The following is a 16,320-nucleotide window of genomic DNA, read 5'->3' on the forward strand; positions in this document are numbered from 1 at the left end:
AACTGATATGTCCTATTCACAAATTGGAAAACTATATATTTAATAATGTACAACAAAAATATTAATGATTGCTAGTAAATTTAATTTGTAAAATGCTTGATATTTTATTTATTCTTGTAAAGTGTTTATTTTCTGTTTGTTGAGACAATTTAATTGTGAAACCAACTACTTCTGCGTAAAGCAATGAAAGCAGATATCATGAGACTGTTTTATGGAAAAGGATTATATGTCAGTTATCAATTTCTTTGTGGAGACCTTTCTTTCATCTTTCATAGCCATATATTAACAATTTAACCAGAGTTTGTTTTATTAGAAGTTTAAACATTTATTAAAGATGACAATTTTGAACTGTTCTGTCAAAACCTTTTACACTAGTTGCTTGATATTCACGACAAATATTCTTCCTTTATTAGAGATTTTAAAAGAAGACTAAAGTCTTGAATTTAAAATACATTAACAAATGATAGACTGGATTTTTGTTTATAAGAGATTTTGTTTGAACTAAATATCCATAAAAGTGGAGTATTTTGTCCCAGATAAGCCTCTGCAGACTGCACAGGCTAATCTGGGATAACACTTTACACACATGCATTAAACCCAGTTTGTTGGGAACACAGCTCATGTAATGACCACAAACGTGTTCTATTTTACAGAGCCACACAACATACTGAAAGACATCTTGCTGGCACTGTCATTGGTGGTGGCGGCGTGTGGTCTGTGGTTCGCTCATCATCAGAACAAACGCGCTAAAGAGCAGTTGCAGAAGATGATGTCTGACCTTGACTCTCTGCAGAAAGCTGAAGAATCATTGGTCGATATGTCGGAAAAGTAAAAATCATTGGTTGATATGTGCAAGAAGAAATTATCATAGGTTGATATGTCCCAAAAGTAATAATCATTGGTTGATATATCAGAAAAGTAATACTCATTGGTTGATCTCTGAAAAGTAATAATAATTGGTGGATATGTTAGAAAAATGCATATTATTGGTCAATATGATGGAAAAGTAATTATCATTGGTTGATATATCGTAACAGTCATTATGATTGGTTAATATGTCGGAAAAGTAATAATTATTGGGCAATATGTCAGAAAAGTAATACTCATCGGTTTATATTTTGGAAAAGTAATAATCACTGGTTGATGTGTCAAAAAAAAAATATTGGTTTATATGCTGGATAAGAAGTTATGATTGGTCAATATGTCAGAAAGTAATAATGATTGGTCAATCTGTAGGAAAAGTAACAATCATTGTTTTATATGTCCACAATGTAATTATCATTGGTCGATATGTTTGAAAAGTAGGATTCTTTGATACTTTGTTAAATTAGTAAGGACAGAAAGAAACTGGTTAATAAGTTCACAAGTTCACAAACCTTGGTCAGAAAAGCAAGTTTAGGTTTGGTCAATATGTCAATAAAGCTCATTTGTCCATAGGTCAAAACAGAACTTTTCAGTTTGTCAGAACAGTAAGAATCATTGTTGACATGTCAGGAAAGTAAGATGCATTGATTGGCATGTCCAAAAGGTTAACAAACTTAGGATGATTGGTTGATATGTAAGAAAAGTAAGAATCATTGTTTGATACATCAGAACAGTAAAAATCATTGGTTAATATGTCAACAAATAAGAAGCATTTGTATAAACAACCATTTATGGATATGTTTGAAAAATAATAATCATAGGTCAATGTGTCTGAACAGTGTACAAGCCGGGTCATGTGAAAATGGGTTTTATGCCATATGTAGCTAGACCAGCCTTCTCATCAACTGTCTGGTCTGGAACTTCCCTGTCTTATAATGAGACCACAATACCCTTGACCAGAATGCACAACTGCTGGGTGGTCAGGAACTTCCCTGTCCTATAATGAGGCCACAATTCCCTTGACCAGACTGCACGACTGTGCTGGGTGGTCAGGAACTTCCCTGTCCTATAATGAGGCTACAATTCCCTTGACCAGACTGCACAACTGTGCAGGGTGGTCAGTAACTTCCCTGTCCTATAATGAGACCACAATTCCCTTGACCAGACTGCACAGTTGCTGGGTGGTCTGGAACTACCCTGTCCTATAATGAAACCACAATTCCCTTGACCAGGCTGCACAACTGCTGGGTGGTCTGGAACTTCCCTGTCCTATAATGAGGCCACAATTCCCTTGACCAGGCTGCACAACTGCTGGGTTGTCTGGAACTTCCCTGTCCTATAATGAGGCCACAATACCCTTGACCAGACTGCACAACTGCTGGGTGGTCAGGAACTTCCCTGTCCTATAATGAGACCACAATTCCCTTGACCAGACTGCACGACTGTGCTGGGTAATCAGGAACTTCCCTGTCCTATAATGAGACCACAATTCCCTTGACCAGACTGCACAGCTGTGCTGGGTGGTCTGGAACTTCCCTGTCCTATAATGAGACCACAATTCCCTTGACCAGACTGCACAACTGTGCTGGGTGGTCAGGAACTTCCCTGTCCTATAATGAGACCACAATTCCCTTGACCAGGCTGCACAACTGTGCTGGGTGGTCTGGAACTTTCCTGTCCTATAATGAGACCACATTTCCCTTGACCAGGCTGCACGACTGTGCTGGGTGGTCAGGAACTTTCCTGTCCTATAATGAGACCACAATTCCCTTGACCAGACTGCACGACTGTGCTTGGTGGTCTGGAACTTCCCTGTCCTATAATGAGACCACAATTCCCTTGACCAGACTGCACGACTGTGCTGGGTGGTCAGGAACTTCCCTGTCCTATAATGAGACCACAATTCCCTTGACCAGGCTGCACAACTGCTGGGTGGTCTCGAACTTCCCTGTGCTATAATGATACCACAATTCCCTTGACCAGGCTGCACGACTGTGCTGGGTGGTCAGGAACTTCCCTGTCCTATAATGAGACCACAATTCCCTTGACCAGGCTGCACAACTGCTGGGTGGTCTGGAACTTCCCTGTCCTATAATGATACCACAATTCCCTTGACCAGACTGCACAACTGCTGGGTGGTCAGTGACTTCCCTATCCTATAATGAGACCACAATTCCCTTGACCAGGCTGCACAACTGCTGGGTGGTCTGGAACTTCCCTGTCCTATAATGAGACCACAATTCCCTTGACCAGGCTGCACAACTGCTGGGTGGTCAGTTACTTCCCTGTCCTATAATGAGACCACAATTCCCTTGACCAGGCTGCACAACTGCTGGGTGGTCAGTAACTTCCCTGTTCTATAATGAGACCACAATTCCCTTGACCAGGCTGCACAACTGCTGGGTGGTCTGGAACTTCCCTGTCCTATAATGAGACCACAATTCCCTTGACCAGACTGCACGACTGTGCTGGGTGGTCAGGAACTTTCCTGTTCTATAATGAGACCACAATTCCTTTGCCCAGACTGCATCACTGTGCTGGGTGGTCAGGAACTTCCCTGTCCTATAATGAGACCACAATTCCCTTGACCAGGCTGCACAACTGCTGGGTGGTCAGTAACTTCCCTGTCCTATAATGAGACCACAATTCCCTTGACCAGGCTGCACAACTGTGCTGGGTGGTCAGTAACTTCCCTGTCCCATAATGAGACCACAATTCCCTTGACCAGGCTGCACAACTGCTGGGTGGTCAGTAACTTCCCTGTCTCATAATGAGACCACAATTCCCTTGACCAGGCTGTATGACTGTGCTGGGTGGTCAGGAACTTCCCTGTCCTATAATGAGACCACAATTCCCTTGATCAGACTGCACCACTGTGCTGGGTGGTCAGGAACTTCCCTGTCCTATAATGAGACCACAATTCCTTTGCCCAGACTGCACCACTGTGGGGGGGGGGGGGGGGGGGGTCTGGAGCTATGTTGACTGCATTAGGAAAAAGCCCCATTCAACATGACACAGGTTATATAGTATGATTTGACATATAGGAACACAGAAATATATAAAATATATAATAAGAATCTGTATGAACAAAAATAGTTTTAATTGTATTTTTGAGCAAAAATTTATAAGAGAAATAGTTTTTACCCTTTAATATGATTTTAAGTTTACAAATAGGTTTAAATTAGTAAAAAGTATGCAAACTTAGTGCATTATTTTATTGGTTCAACAGGTTCAACTTGATTCCTCAGTGGCCCATATTTGTCTGGTTGATTTCCATATTGAACACAGTTTATCAGCATTTGTGCAGACTGTATTGAAATGTGAGATATCACATGTGATGTGGCTACAAGATGCACACAGCTGTTTGTGAATATTTTTTTGAACCCGTATTGATTAGGGCTTGTTTAAATGCTGTACATCTGTTTCAGACTGGAAATAATGAAACCAAGGAGGGTTCACTCAATTATTGTATCATACCTTAGACAGGCTATGGCAGAAGTGTTTGAGGCATTAATTTACCTGTCATATACACCTGATACTTCTCTTAATTAATTTGTATATTTATCTAATTATTGTTGTTATTATATATCTCCACATTAAATGGAAATGAATCATAGCTATGTGCAGGCATTTAGAGGTTAGAGCTTTGGTTTTGACCTTATTCATTAAATACAATTGGCTCATATATCTTAATAGCACTGTAATCAAATTGCAGGCCAGAAAAACTGAAACACCAAACATTTAAGGAGAGTTTTAGAAAAAACGAGCTTAATGCATGTGAGTAAAGTGTACTTTTAGATTAGCCTTTGCAGTGTGCACAGGCTAATCAGGGACAACAATTTCTGCTTTTATGGAATTTTTCCTTTAAAGGTAGTCTCTTCTAAATGAAAATCCAGTCAACTGGGAAAGTGTTGTCCTTGATTGGCCTGTGCAGACTGCAGAATCTAATCTGGGTCAACACTTTACACACATGCATAAAGCCCTGTTTTCCTAGAGCAAAATTCAAATAGATGCTAAAAGGCAATGCAGAGTTGCTCTCATTTCAGATTACAGAAGGCAGAAGAAGTCCAAAATGAGGTGGTACAAGAAAAGAAAGACATTGAAAGAAAATATCGTGAAGAGATTGAAATAGCGAAGGTAACATAGACTTAACAGGGATTTTTTTCCTTCTGTAAGAATGGCCGTTTTTCACAATTTTTAGAAATTCGTGACTCAAATTTTAACAATTTCACGAAGTTTGCAACTCAAATGTTCACAATTTTAAGGAGTTTGGGACTCTATTTTTCACAATTTTAGAAAGTTTGCAACTCATTTTTAACAATTATGAACAGTTAGCAACTAATTTTTTTACGAAATGGGGGGGGGGGGGTCAAAATCAAAGACAGGAAAAAAGCCCTGCTCAATTATCCATTTTGAATTGTGAATTCTCGTTAAATGTAAAAAATATCAGGCTTCTTATGCAGAGACTAATAAGAAGCACAGGTTTTACAATCTGGAGGAAAGTATAAAAATATATTTCATATCTCGGATTAAAACCTTGGCGTTAAAAAACTAATTATGGGTGCTCAAATGGAAGGCACCATAGCGCCACAGATAATGAACAAAAGGGAGAGAAATGCATTTTATTGCTAGTCTATGAACATAATTGCCTAACATTTAATTCTGATATCTGTTAGGAAGTTGGCTGTATGCCTAATAATGGAATTCTTTAGCAATGTCTGATTCATCAACCTTTAACTGCTATACCAAATTACTGATGCAGCCTTCTTGTTAGGTAAAATTGATTACATAGACTCAAATGTCAATTGAATGTCAAGCTTTGAAGAAGCTTTATCATAGATATAAAACATTTCCATAAATGTTGATGATGATTGCAAAAACTTAAAAAATACTGAAGTCTTTATAATGAAGCAAAAAGGTACACTTGGTTCAGTAATTATACCCAAAATGTTTATATAAAAACATGATTCAAAATGACAAAATGTATAATCATGCTATTAATCATTTTTTCCCCCAAAATATTTAAAGTAATACCCTATTATAATTTAATGCAGGGATCATATTTTTGTCGGTTTTGTCGGTCATAGACCAATTGAGGTCATGAAAGACCGATAGAAAATCCCAAACAGTCGGTCTGATTCTGTTTGCTAAAATTCTCATGTCATGAAATCGATTACACAGTGCACACCCTAATTACATTCTTATCTCGATTAGGTGTGATAAACCATTCGCTGCAGTCTTTAAACCGGTCAGGACCAGTTTATTGCACATCAGCCGACTAGAATCATAGTATGGCCCCAAGCAGCGAAGATTCGCGCGGCTGTGTATTAGTCACACGTGAATAACCCCGTGTCAATATCAATTGATAACTTCACTGGCTTATAGCACAATCGGTCCGTAAGGTGTACTCGTCCAGGATAAAATCGTTGACAGTTACTTCGGAGATACAAACCTCGATGTTATCCTCGTGGAAATTGTGCATTTCATGCATGATACAGTAAAATGTCGTATAAACAAAGAAGAAAATCGGATATTCTGCAATAATTTTGGGCGGACCTTATACACTGAAAGCACGCGCTGTAATTAAACAAAATATGCCGATACATTTTCCACCAGCGTAATTATTCAGCAATAAATAAATAAAAGTCGCCGATCTGATCGACAGAACAGCCGAAAGTTATTTTTATGGGCGGAACTTCACATAAAATATTACACAAGAAAAATAATATACATTGTATAAATCTTCAGTAAAAATTGTGTTAGAATCGAAATAATTCGTGTTCTTTATTGTTTGTTGTTGAATAACCCACGACCGAAAGTTTAGATGCGTGGTTTCAAATCATTTAATCCCTACGCATCTTAACCATCGGCCGTGGGTTTTTCGACTACAAACTATAATGTACATGAATTATTTCTTAACTATTTGGTTTTGTTATTGTCAGTAACAAACCTACGCACAGACATTTGTTTGGTTCAATGCATGTTTGTAAGCTATTATCGAGTTGACAACGATTTAAAACATCGGTAAAGATATACACAGACTAATAATATTGAAAACGATGAAAAACAGTCAGATAAAACACCACAGGAAACAACCAATGTCAATGAAATAGCAAATGATAAAACAAAATGAGAAAACTAGTATGTTCCGTTTAAAAATAATGCCTAAGGGAATTTAACTTGTACATTTATTATACCATCTTCATGAATAGCAAAATCAATGGTATATATATTTTAACGTAATTTGTCATGATTTCGGATATAAAATTTCGGACACTTTTTCCCCATTTAAATCCGTACCGATTGATGTTGCTGGAAAATATGATCCCTGATTAAATGTATTACAAACGAAAGATTCTTGTTGTATTGCCAAGATTATTTAACTTTTCACAGCATGCGAAAAAGCCATATAAATATAAACTTTTTGTGTCACATGCCACTTGTTTAATTGCCTTGATTAAGTCCCTTTAACCCGTTGTGAATTAGTCCCTTTAAATGGCATTGAATTAGTCTCTTTAACCAGTTGTTAATAAGGCCCTTTAATTCATGGAATAAGTCTCTTTAACCAGTGGCTAATCCCTAAGTCCCTTTAAAATGGCTGTGAACAGTCGTTAATAAATCCCTTTAAATGGCCTTAAACAATTATTTTTAATCAGTGGTAAATTATGTCCCATTTAATGGCCGTGACTAAGTCTTTTGAACCTGTGGTGAACATGCCTCTTTAAATGATGTTGAATAAGTCCCTTTGACCACTCTTGAATTAGTCCCTTTAAATAGTCATGCCCTTATTCAGGCGGAGGCAGAGCGGTTGAAGCATGAGCGACAGGGCAGCAACCTCGAGGAGATGTCACGGTTACAGCTGGCCGAAGAGGAACTGGAACAGGTTTGTTTGGCATCATTAAAACTTGATTTGAAAGATACTTATAATCTGAAACTACAGCATCCAGATGTGTAATATTTGAAATGTAACCTTGTGTATGGGCTGTCTACCTTGTGTATGTGCTGTCTACTTTGTGTATGTGCTGACTACCTTGTGTACATGCTGTCTACCTTGTGTACGTGCTGTCTACCTTGTGTATGTGCTGTCTACTTAGTTTCATCAGAACATGACTGGACCTGAAGACTTTTATAGGAAAATAACTCCAAATGTGTTTTTCTATTAAAACTACAAGGCAGGAAGGTTTTATAATATTTGTTATATGGTATATAGTGTGGTTCTTAACAACCTTTGTTTAAATATTTCCCCTGAGGTCAAAACTTGCCATGTTTCAGGGTCCGATCTTTCATGCTTGCAACTTCTTACATATTACTGCATGAACCTATGAGGCTTTTGGGCTGTTTGTCACAAGGTCTAGTTACAGAAGTTACATTATTATGAAATGCCACATCTGTGGGTATTTATCACTAAATGTTGGCTTGTGTTGTCACTGAGTAACAGCTATTTGATCACCCACATAGATTGTGGCTTATTGTCACCCAAGAACAATGGGGCTTCTCATCCAGTGGGCTGTTATTCAATTACGTATGGCCCAGTTGCAAGATGAGCACGAGCCGCAACTTAACCCATTTATGCCTAGTGGACTCTCCCATCCTTCTAAATTGGATCAATTTATTTCCAGAATAAGGGATGTCTAGTATGTTTATTTCTATATTTAGAATAGAAATTCCTTTAAGCAAACAGGGCAGACCCAGATGAGATGCCACATAATGCGGCGTCTCATCTGGGTCTACGCTGTTTGCCAAGGCCTTTTTTCTAGACGCTAGGAATAAATGGGTTAACTTACAATTACTAAAAAATGATGACTAAGCAGCAAGCTGCAATTAGCCGTGTTGTGAGAAAATTTGGCTTAATTCATGTGTGTTTAGTGTCGTCCCAGATTAGACTGGGCAGTCTGCACAGGCTAATAAATGATGACACGTTCAGCTTTTACAGAATTTTATGTTTTAAGGAAGTCTATCCTAGATAAAAATGCAGTCTAGGTGGAAAGAGTCTGTGTGGATTGCTCAGGCTAATCTGGGACGACAATTTGCACACATGCATGAAGCCAAGCTTTTTCAAAACGCAACCTATAACAGCTTGCTGTTTAGTACTACAGTGACTGCTGTGACAATCTTTAGTATTCTGATTGTGTTGTTAATCAGTTGCCTGCGGCCCTATTGCAAGCAGAGCAGGAGTTGGAACACAGCATAATGCATGTGCGTAAAGTTTCTTCCAAGATTAGACCACACTGGCTAATCAGGGATGAAATTGTACGCATTTATGGATTTTTTTGTTTTAATGATAAGGAAAGGAAAAAAAGTGTCCTGCCTGATTAGAAATTTAGCACTGCACAGGCTAATGTGGGGTAAGACTTAATTCACATGCATTAAGCCCACTGATTGTGTTGTTAATCAGCTGCGTGCGGCCCTGTTGCAAGCAGAGCAAGAGTTGGAAAACAACTGGGGCTTTGGAGCACCCACAGAGCTTCAGCAGTGGTTACAGCTCACCTACGAACTCGAGCACCAGCATTTCCTTGCAAAACAGAAAGAGGCACAACGACAATTTAGCAATGCAAAAGATGCGGTAAGTTGCATGGACAACACGGTGTTTGGTTTGGAAAATTCAAAATTTTAATTGTTGTAGAGGTCTGTATTGAATAGTTGTTTCATGATGATACAAACAGATTTTTATTTTGATGGAGAATTTTGTTTAATAAAAAATATTTCAGATAAATAAAGATCTTTAAAAAAAACAAAAACTATTTTCTGTTGTGTTTAACTTTTAAGCTTAAAACTGGTAACTAAGTTGGATTGTATATTGTAATGTGAACATCTACATGTTTAGTTTTCTTCAGGCAAATAGTTATTTATGGATATATTGAACAGTTTACTAATATAACTTTGTTCATACTTTCAAAGTGTGAAAAGATCCGCAGAAAAAGAACCGGTGTTCTGGGAACCCTACGAATTGCTCAGGGTAACTCCATAGACGATATTGATGAGAGAATAGTGCAAGCCAGGTAACATTCTTGTGCAAGAAGGGTTGCGTTAGGTTGAGTTTAACTTCACTCTGGCTAAATAATTGGTCAGTGCTCTGTGAAAAGGGGGTTTAATGCATGTGCGTAAAGTGCGGTCCCAGATTAGCCTGTGCAGTCCGAACAGGCTAATCAAGGACGACACTTTCCGCTTTTATGGTATTTGTTATTTGAAGAAAGTCTCTTCTTTGCAAAAATCCAGTTTAGGTGGAAAGTGTCGTCCCTGTGCCTAAAATGCCTGTGCGGACTGCATGGGTTAATCTGGGACGACATTTTAGGCACATGCATTAAACCTCCTTTTTACAGAGCACCGCCCAATTTTATTATTTTTATTTTTATTGTTAGCTCACCTGAATACGAACAAGTGCTCAAGTTGAGGTATTGAAATCATCCTATGTCCAGCATGCAGTGTGCCATGTGTGATATCAAACTTTCAGCTCGTTACTTTTCTAGAGGCCACATTTTTTTGAACTTGTTCAGGATGTTTATCTTGACAATATCAAGGCTGGGTTAGAATCTGAATTAAGTGCATCCAAAAACTAGGTCACCAGGTCAGATCTTAGAAAAAGCTTGTTACCACTCAATCTTTATTAAACTTGGTCAAAATGTTAGGCAATATCTAGCCCAAGTTTGAGTATGTGTCACATGTGTCTATAAACTAGTTCACAAGGTCAAATCTAAGAAAAACCCTGTTACCACTTTTAAAGGACAAATGCAGTTTTTAAGACGAAAATTGCTACGTTATAAATAAATATATTATAAAACTATTGTAATCATCGAGAAAAATTAGGGAAAAAAAAACATTAAAAAACAATGATATTGTTTTCTATACATGTGTATACTGCTTGGGTATTTCCGCCACCTATTTTGGTGGTGACATCAATTTAATACAACGGGCATGACAAAAAAACTTGTCCATTGTTATTACGCATTGGAGCTTGAACCTATCTCACTTATAGTCAACTTTGACTAGCTATATTGTGTTATTATGCCCCCCTTCAAAGAAGAGGGGGTATATTGCTTTGCACATGTCGGTCGGTCGGTCCGTCCACCAGGTGGTTTCCGGATGATAACTCAAGAACGCTTGGGCCTAGGATCATGAAACTTCATAGGTACATTGATCATGACTCGCAGATGACCCCTATTAATTTTGAGGTCACTAGGTCAAAGGTCAAGGTCATGGTGACCTGAAATAGTGAAATGGTTTCCGGATGATAACTCAAGAACGCTTAGGCCTAGGATCATGAAACTTGATAGGTAGATTGATCATAACTCGCAGATGACCCCTATTGATGTTCAGGTCACTAGGTCAAAGGTCAAGGTCACAGTGACCCGAAATAGTAAAATGGTTTCCGGATGATAACTCAAGAAGGCTTAGGCCTAGGACCATGAAACTTGATAGGTAGATTGATCATGACTGGCAGATAACCCCTAATGATATTCAGGTCACTAGGTCAAAGGTCAAGGTCACAGTGACCCGAAATAGTAAAATGGTTTCCGGATAATAACTCCAGAACGCTTATGCCTAGGATCATGAAACTTCCTTGGTAGATTGATAATGGCTGGCAGATGACCCCTATTGATTTTCAGGTCACTAGGTCAAAGGTCAAGGTCACGGTGACCCACACTAGTAAAATGGTATCCGGATGATAACTCAAGAAGGCTTATGCCTAGGATCACGAAACTTCATAGGTACATTGATCATGACTCGCAGATGACCCCTATTGATTTTCAGGTCACTAGGTCAAAGGTCAAGGTCACGGTGACCCGAAATAATAAAATGGTTTCCGGATGATAACTCAAGAACGCTTATGCCTAGGATCATGAAACTTGATAGGTACATTGATCATGACTCGCAGATGACCCCTATTGATTTTCGGGTCACTAGGTCAAAGGTCAAGGTCACGGTGACCTGAAATAGTAAAATGGTTTACGGATGATAACTCAAGAACGCTTATGCCTAGGATCATGAAATTTCAAAGGTACATTGATCATGACTCGCAGATGACGCCTATCGATTTTGAGGTCACTAGGTCAAAGGTCAAGTTCACGGTGACCCAAAATAGTAAAATGGTTTCTGGATGATAACTGAAGAACGCTTATTCCTAGAATCATGAAACTTGATAGGTAGATTGATCATGACTCGCAGATGACCCCTATTGATTTTTAGGTCACTAGGTCAAAGGTCAAGGTCACGGTGACCCCAAATATTAAAATGTTTTCCGGATGATAACTCAAGAACGCTTATGGCTAGGATCATGAAACTTCATAGGTACATTGATCATGACTGGCAGATGACCCCTAATGATTTTCAGGTCACTAGGTCAAAGGTTAAGGTCACAGTGACAAAAAACATATTCACACAATGGCTGTCATTACAACAGAGAGCCCACATGGGGGGGCATGCATGTTTTACAAACAGCCCTTGTTTTCTTATAGGTTTTCATAAAGATTTATTGAAAGCGTGTGTTATCAACTGTTTTTGCTCGCAAATATTTATTGGGTGTGATTAAGGGTGTTGCTCTCAGGGCAAGGAACTTGCAGACAAAACTTTAAAATACACATACCGGATTCGATAAATTAAAAAGATTTTTATATTTTCTGACATTTGCAAAAAATTTCTATATATTAATATTACAAGAAACATGAATTATTGTACTGCCTTTAGTAGTTAACAAATAAAAATAGGATTATTTTCAAAATGCCATTATTTGTACACGCATGTATGCATCAATCATTTTATAACAAAAAAGGTAATTTGAACTCTTAGCGTATTATTAAGGACTAATGGGCCAATCAGTAGAACAGCTGTAAAATGGACAATTACATGTCAAGTTATAAATAACTCAGGTCATCGTCTGGTCGTAAGAAATGAAAGTTTAAAAAATATTATGTATGCTTGTCAGTATTAATTATATTTCCTAATTTTCTAAAAAATAATAAGATAATCAATGTGTTGTTAAGAAATAAGTGTGTAAATTTAAAATAATACTTAAAACAAATAATCTACTATTTACTACACAGACTTGTAACAGACAACATTTTAAAAGGCAATAAGAATATTGTTAATATTGTCTGCTATCACCACTCTGTACCTTATAATGAAATATTTCCAATAAAATATAATATGCTATGGGTTTTGTACATGGATCATAATCATAAATATTGATTTCTGAAACTATTTACAGCTTGGTATTTCTCAGTAATGGTATATATCTGGTTTCAATTAAATGTCACAAAGGGAAGGATTTTTGCGATTCTTAATGTACACAAATATCCATCCAATTTGTCAATTGACATCTCAAATTGACACCATTTATGAGTGCTGTGTATTAGCAAATACAGTAAAACTGCGATAACTCTAGGTAGCACGGGACTGACCTCGATGCTCGAGTAATCGCAGGTTTCGAGTAATCCATGGTATTATTTGTTTTCACTGTTTCGTTGGTGATGCTTAACTTCTGACCGCAAACGCTTTACGTGTAAGACGGTGCTTAAAAAAGTAAAGGCTTTGTAAAAATCGCTTAAGGTTACAGTATACTAAACTAAACAATAAGAATGATCGTTCATTCATTTGATTTAATCAACATACACACATAACACATATATAATAAAAAATATTAAAACAATATTCAATGTACATGTAGCATATTTAGAATACCCCTCAAGGTACGTACATGTGCATGAAAAAAAGAAGAAAAACAACATGATCACTACACAGTTTGTATTTGATTTACATTCAGTCAGACTTGTGTTGTGCAAAGTCTAAGATTGAAGACTGTTGCAACCCATTAGCTTCCCAGAACTGATGGCGTAAGATGTTTCGCGATAGAGAGCAGAGCATGTGTAATTATCTAATTATCTTTAAAACTGTGTAGCTTTTATCTGCATCTCAAAGGATGAAAATTTGCAGTGTTTCTCAAACTGTGACTAACTTCACACCTTATCAAGCGCTTTTTCTCTGCTTGATTGCGCTGTTTTCACAACTCAAATATTTTAGCACTGACCAGACCAGACAGTGTCTTCTAATAATTGCCAGTTAATTAGGTGTGAAATGCCTTTCAGGGACCAGCACACATCCTCGAGTTATGGAAAATCGCATGTATGAGTTATTGCGGGTATTTTTATATAGAAATTAAAAGAAAATGTTAGGGACTTCCTTGGTTGATTAATCGCCAGTTTTCGAGAAATCGCCAGCTCGAATGATTGCAATGCTACTGTATGTAAATTGTGTAATGTAGTTTATGGCTATTTGGGTTTTTACATGTGAGTTATCAGTGGGTATATCTCAAGTTGATTTTGGCGGACACAGTATGGTATCAGAAAAGAGATTAGTTCTCCCCCAGTTAAATCAAAGTCACATCATAAACATTAATCACATACCAGCAGCACCCTGTCGAACAAGGTCCCCCACTCTGTCCCCTTATATCTACACATACATACCCTTGTTTTGTTTTCATCAATTAATTATAGTGGAAGTTGTATTTGAAGTTTTAATAAACCAATCAAAATTTTGCAAGTATCCGTTGTATGTTTATAATTATGAAGCGTAAAACGAAGTAATATTAAACGCGATGGTACTGTAGAATGATAAACAAATAAATCAACATTAAATTGTGTTTCATTCAGACATTTACACAATAAGACAATTATTTATTTACTAATTCATATTTCCAACATGATGGTCATCTTGAACATCGACAAAAGACTGCCCGCTGTCCGAGACAGATTCAAACAGTCACTAAATTCCGGCTAATATGTGTACAGTTCAACGGAATATTCTTCATAATCACTATTATCTTCCATTTTCACAAATATTTCCTGCTTAAGTTGCGACAAATACCACATTTAAATGCCTACAATTCCGGTTTGTTATTGAGAGCACTAACATGTGTGAAATTTATGTCACTTCTGGTTTGAATGAAAATGGCCAGTAAATCTGGATTTGTGAAAATTTGCGACTTTGTTGTAATCGTTCTCGCTAATAACACTGTGATTGAATCAAAGTGAGGTGCGAAATCATATTTCCAACATGATGGTAATCTTGAATCAAAGTTAGGTGCAAAAACATTTTTATATGTACTCAATTTAATATAAATAAAGGGTATGTACTGGTTTTAAAAAAGAACAGCATTTAACCTTTAAGGGTCATCATGGGTTTGTTGTTTAAGCTCATGTTGTACTTCCTCCATTCTTCAAAATACTAATCCTAGTTATTGGTTTGTTAACACCATGTTTTCATGTTGTTCTACAGTACAGCCAAAGCGGCACAAACATAATCCGCGGCTACGCCACGGCCAGATTATTAGTCCGCGGCGGCCGAATCGTGTGTTCACGCGGCGTATCGCCGTGGCACTCAGCATCGATCCGCGCAACGACGCCGTGTCTGTATTAACCTCGCGTACTTTCGCGGAGTAAATCCGCCGCATACGTACGCGGCGGATCGAGTGAAAAGATATCCACCTACATGTACATACATGTATGTGTAGCGTAGAATTAATTACGCGCAACTGTTTATGTTTCGTTCGATTATCATTATTAAATTTGTAATCCGAAACACACTTCCGAATTTTAATGCTAATGCGTCCTTTGGCAAATTCTAGCGTCAAATAAACAGTGCTAAAATAATTCCTTTGTTTCATAAAAAGCGCGCGAAAATTATGCAGACAAGTAAAACGTCGTTTGGAAAGTTTGGGTGTATTTTGTGTTGTATCAATACATGAACATCACGTCAGGCGTAAATCGCGTGTTCAGTGGAGAAAAAAACCGCCCGGATTAGACGTTATTTCATCATCTCTTTAAATAGTAACAAATGCCAAAATGTATTTGATACTTAAGGAAATATTGAGAATGTTTGTGTATCGTAAATATTTACCAGCATTTGCTTTAAAACTGGAATATACGGGATTATCGGGTAATTAGTAGCGATATTAACTGTATAATATGAACAAAATAAAACGTGTTTATATACGCATATTCAAACAATAGTTATAATAAGCTGATAATTAACAAAACTACAAATACGTCGTCACCGTCTTGATTATTGATGTGGCTTCAAACTGCTAATTTTCTCAGCTAAAATATAATAGCGGAATCAACATGCAATTAATTTATAAATCCACCATATGCTGGAGCCTTGACCACATGCGAAAACATAATTACGTGACCTTGTTTATGTGTGAAATACATACGCTACGGGCGGGAAACAAACTTAATAATTGGCCAGACACATTAACTATGCTTATATGTATATGCTAAAACAATCCGCGCACAATAAATTGATTATGATTTTAATTATTATTATAATTGTTCTTTCAAAATTTGTTAACTACATGTAACTAATAATTTTAAAAAGATTTTTTATTTCATGATGCGCATCGACTTGGCATCATGTCGCGGATCGCGGCATGCCTCGGCGGACAGATGCGAAGTTTCGCGGTGA

The 16,320-nt window shown here is 37.5% G+C and overlaps 1 protein-coding gene across 12 annotated transcripts in view; it reads left to right on the plus strand.

Annotated features, from left to right (window-relative positions):
- Positions 1 to 16,320, plus strand: part of LOC127842628 (stromal interaction molecule 2-like) — a 122,441-nt gene that overhangs the window by 63,912 nt on the left and 42,209 nt on the right. For all 12 annotated transcript variants that reach the window (XR_008031799.1, XR_008031801.1, XR_008031800.1 and 9 more), the window contains exons 6-10: positions 654 to 828; positions 4,911 to 5,001; positions 7,658 to 7,747; positions 9,260 to 9,427; positions 9,763 to 9,863. Coding sequence is in view for 8 of the 12 variants with exons in the window: in XM_052372239.1 (XP_052228199.1) it covers positions 654 to 828; positions 4,911 to 5,001; positions 7,658 to 7,747; positions 9,260 to 9,427; positions 9,763 to 9,863 (625 nt within the window). In the remaining 4 variants the exon portion in view is untranslated. The remainder of the gene's footprint in view (positions 1 to 653; positions 829 to 4,910; positions 5,002 to 7,657; positions 7,748 to 9,259; positions 9,428 to 9,762; positions 9,864 to 16,320) is intronic.

This window comes from Dreissena polymorpha, chromosome 8, assembly GCF_020536995.1.
Source record: "Dreissena polymorpha isolate Duluth1 chromosome 8, UMN_Dpol_1.0, whole genome shotgun sequence".
NCBI classification, from domain to species: domain Eukaryota; kingdom Metazoa; phylum Mollusca; class Bivalvia; order Myida; family Dreissenidae; genus Dreissena; species Dreissena polymorpha.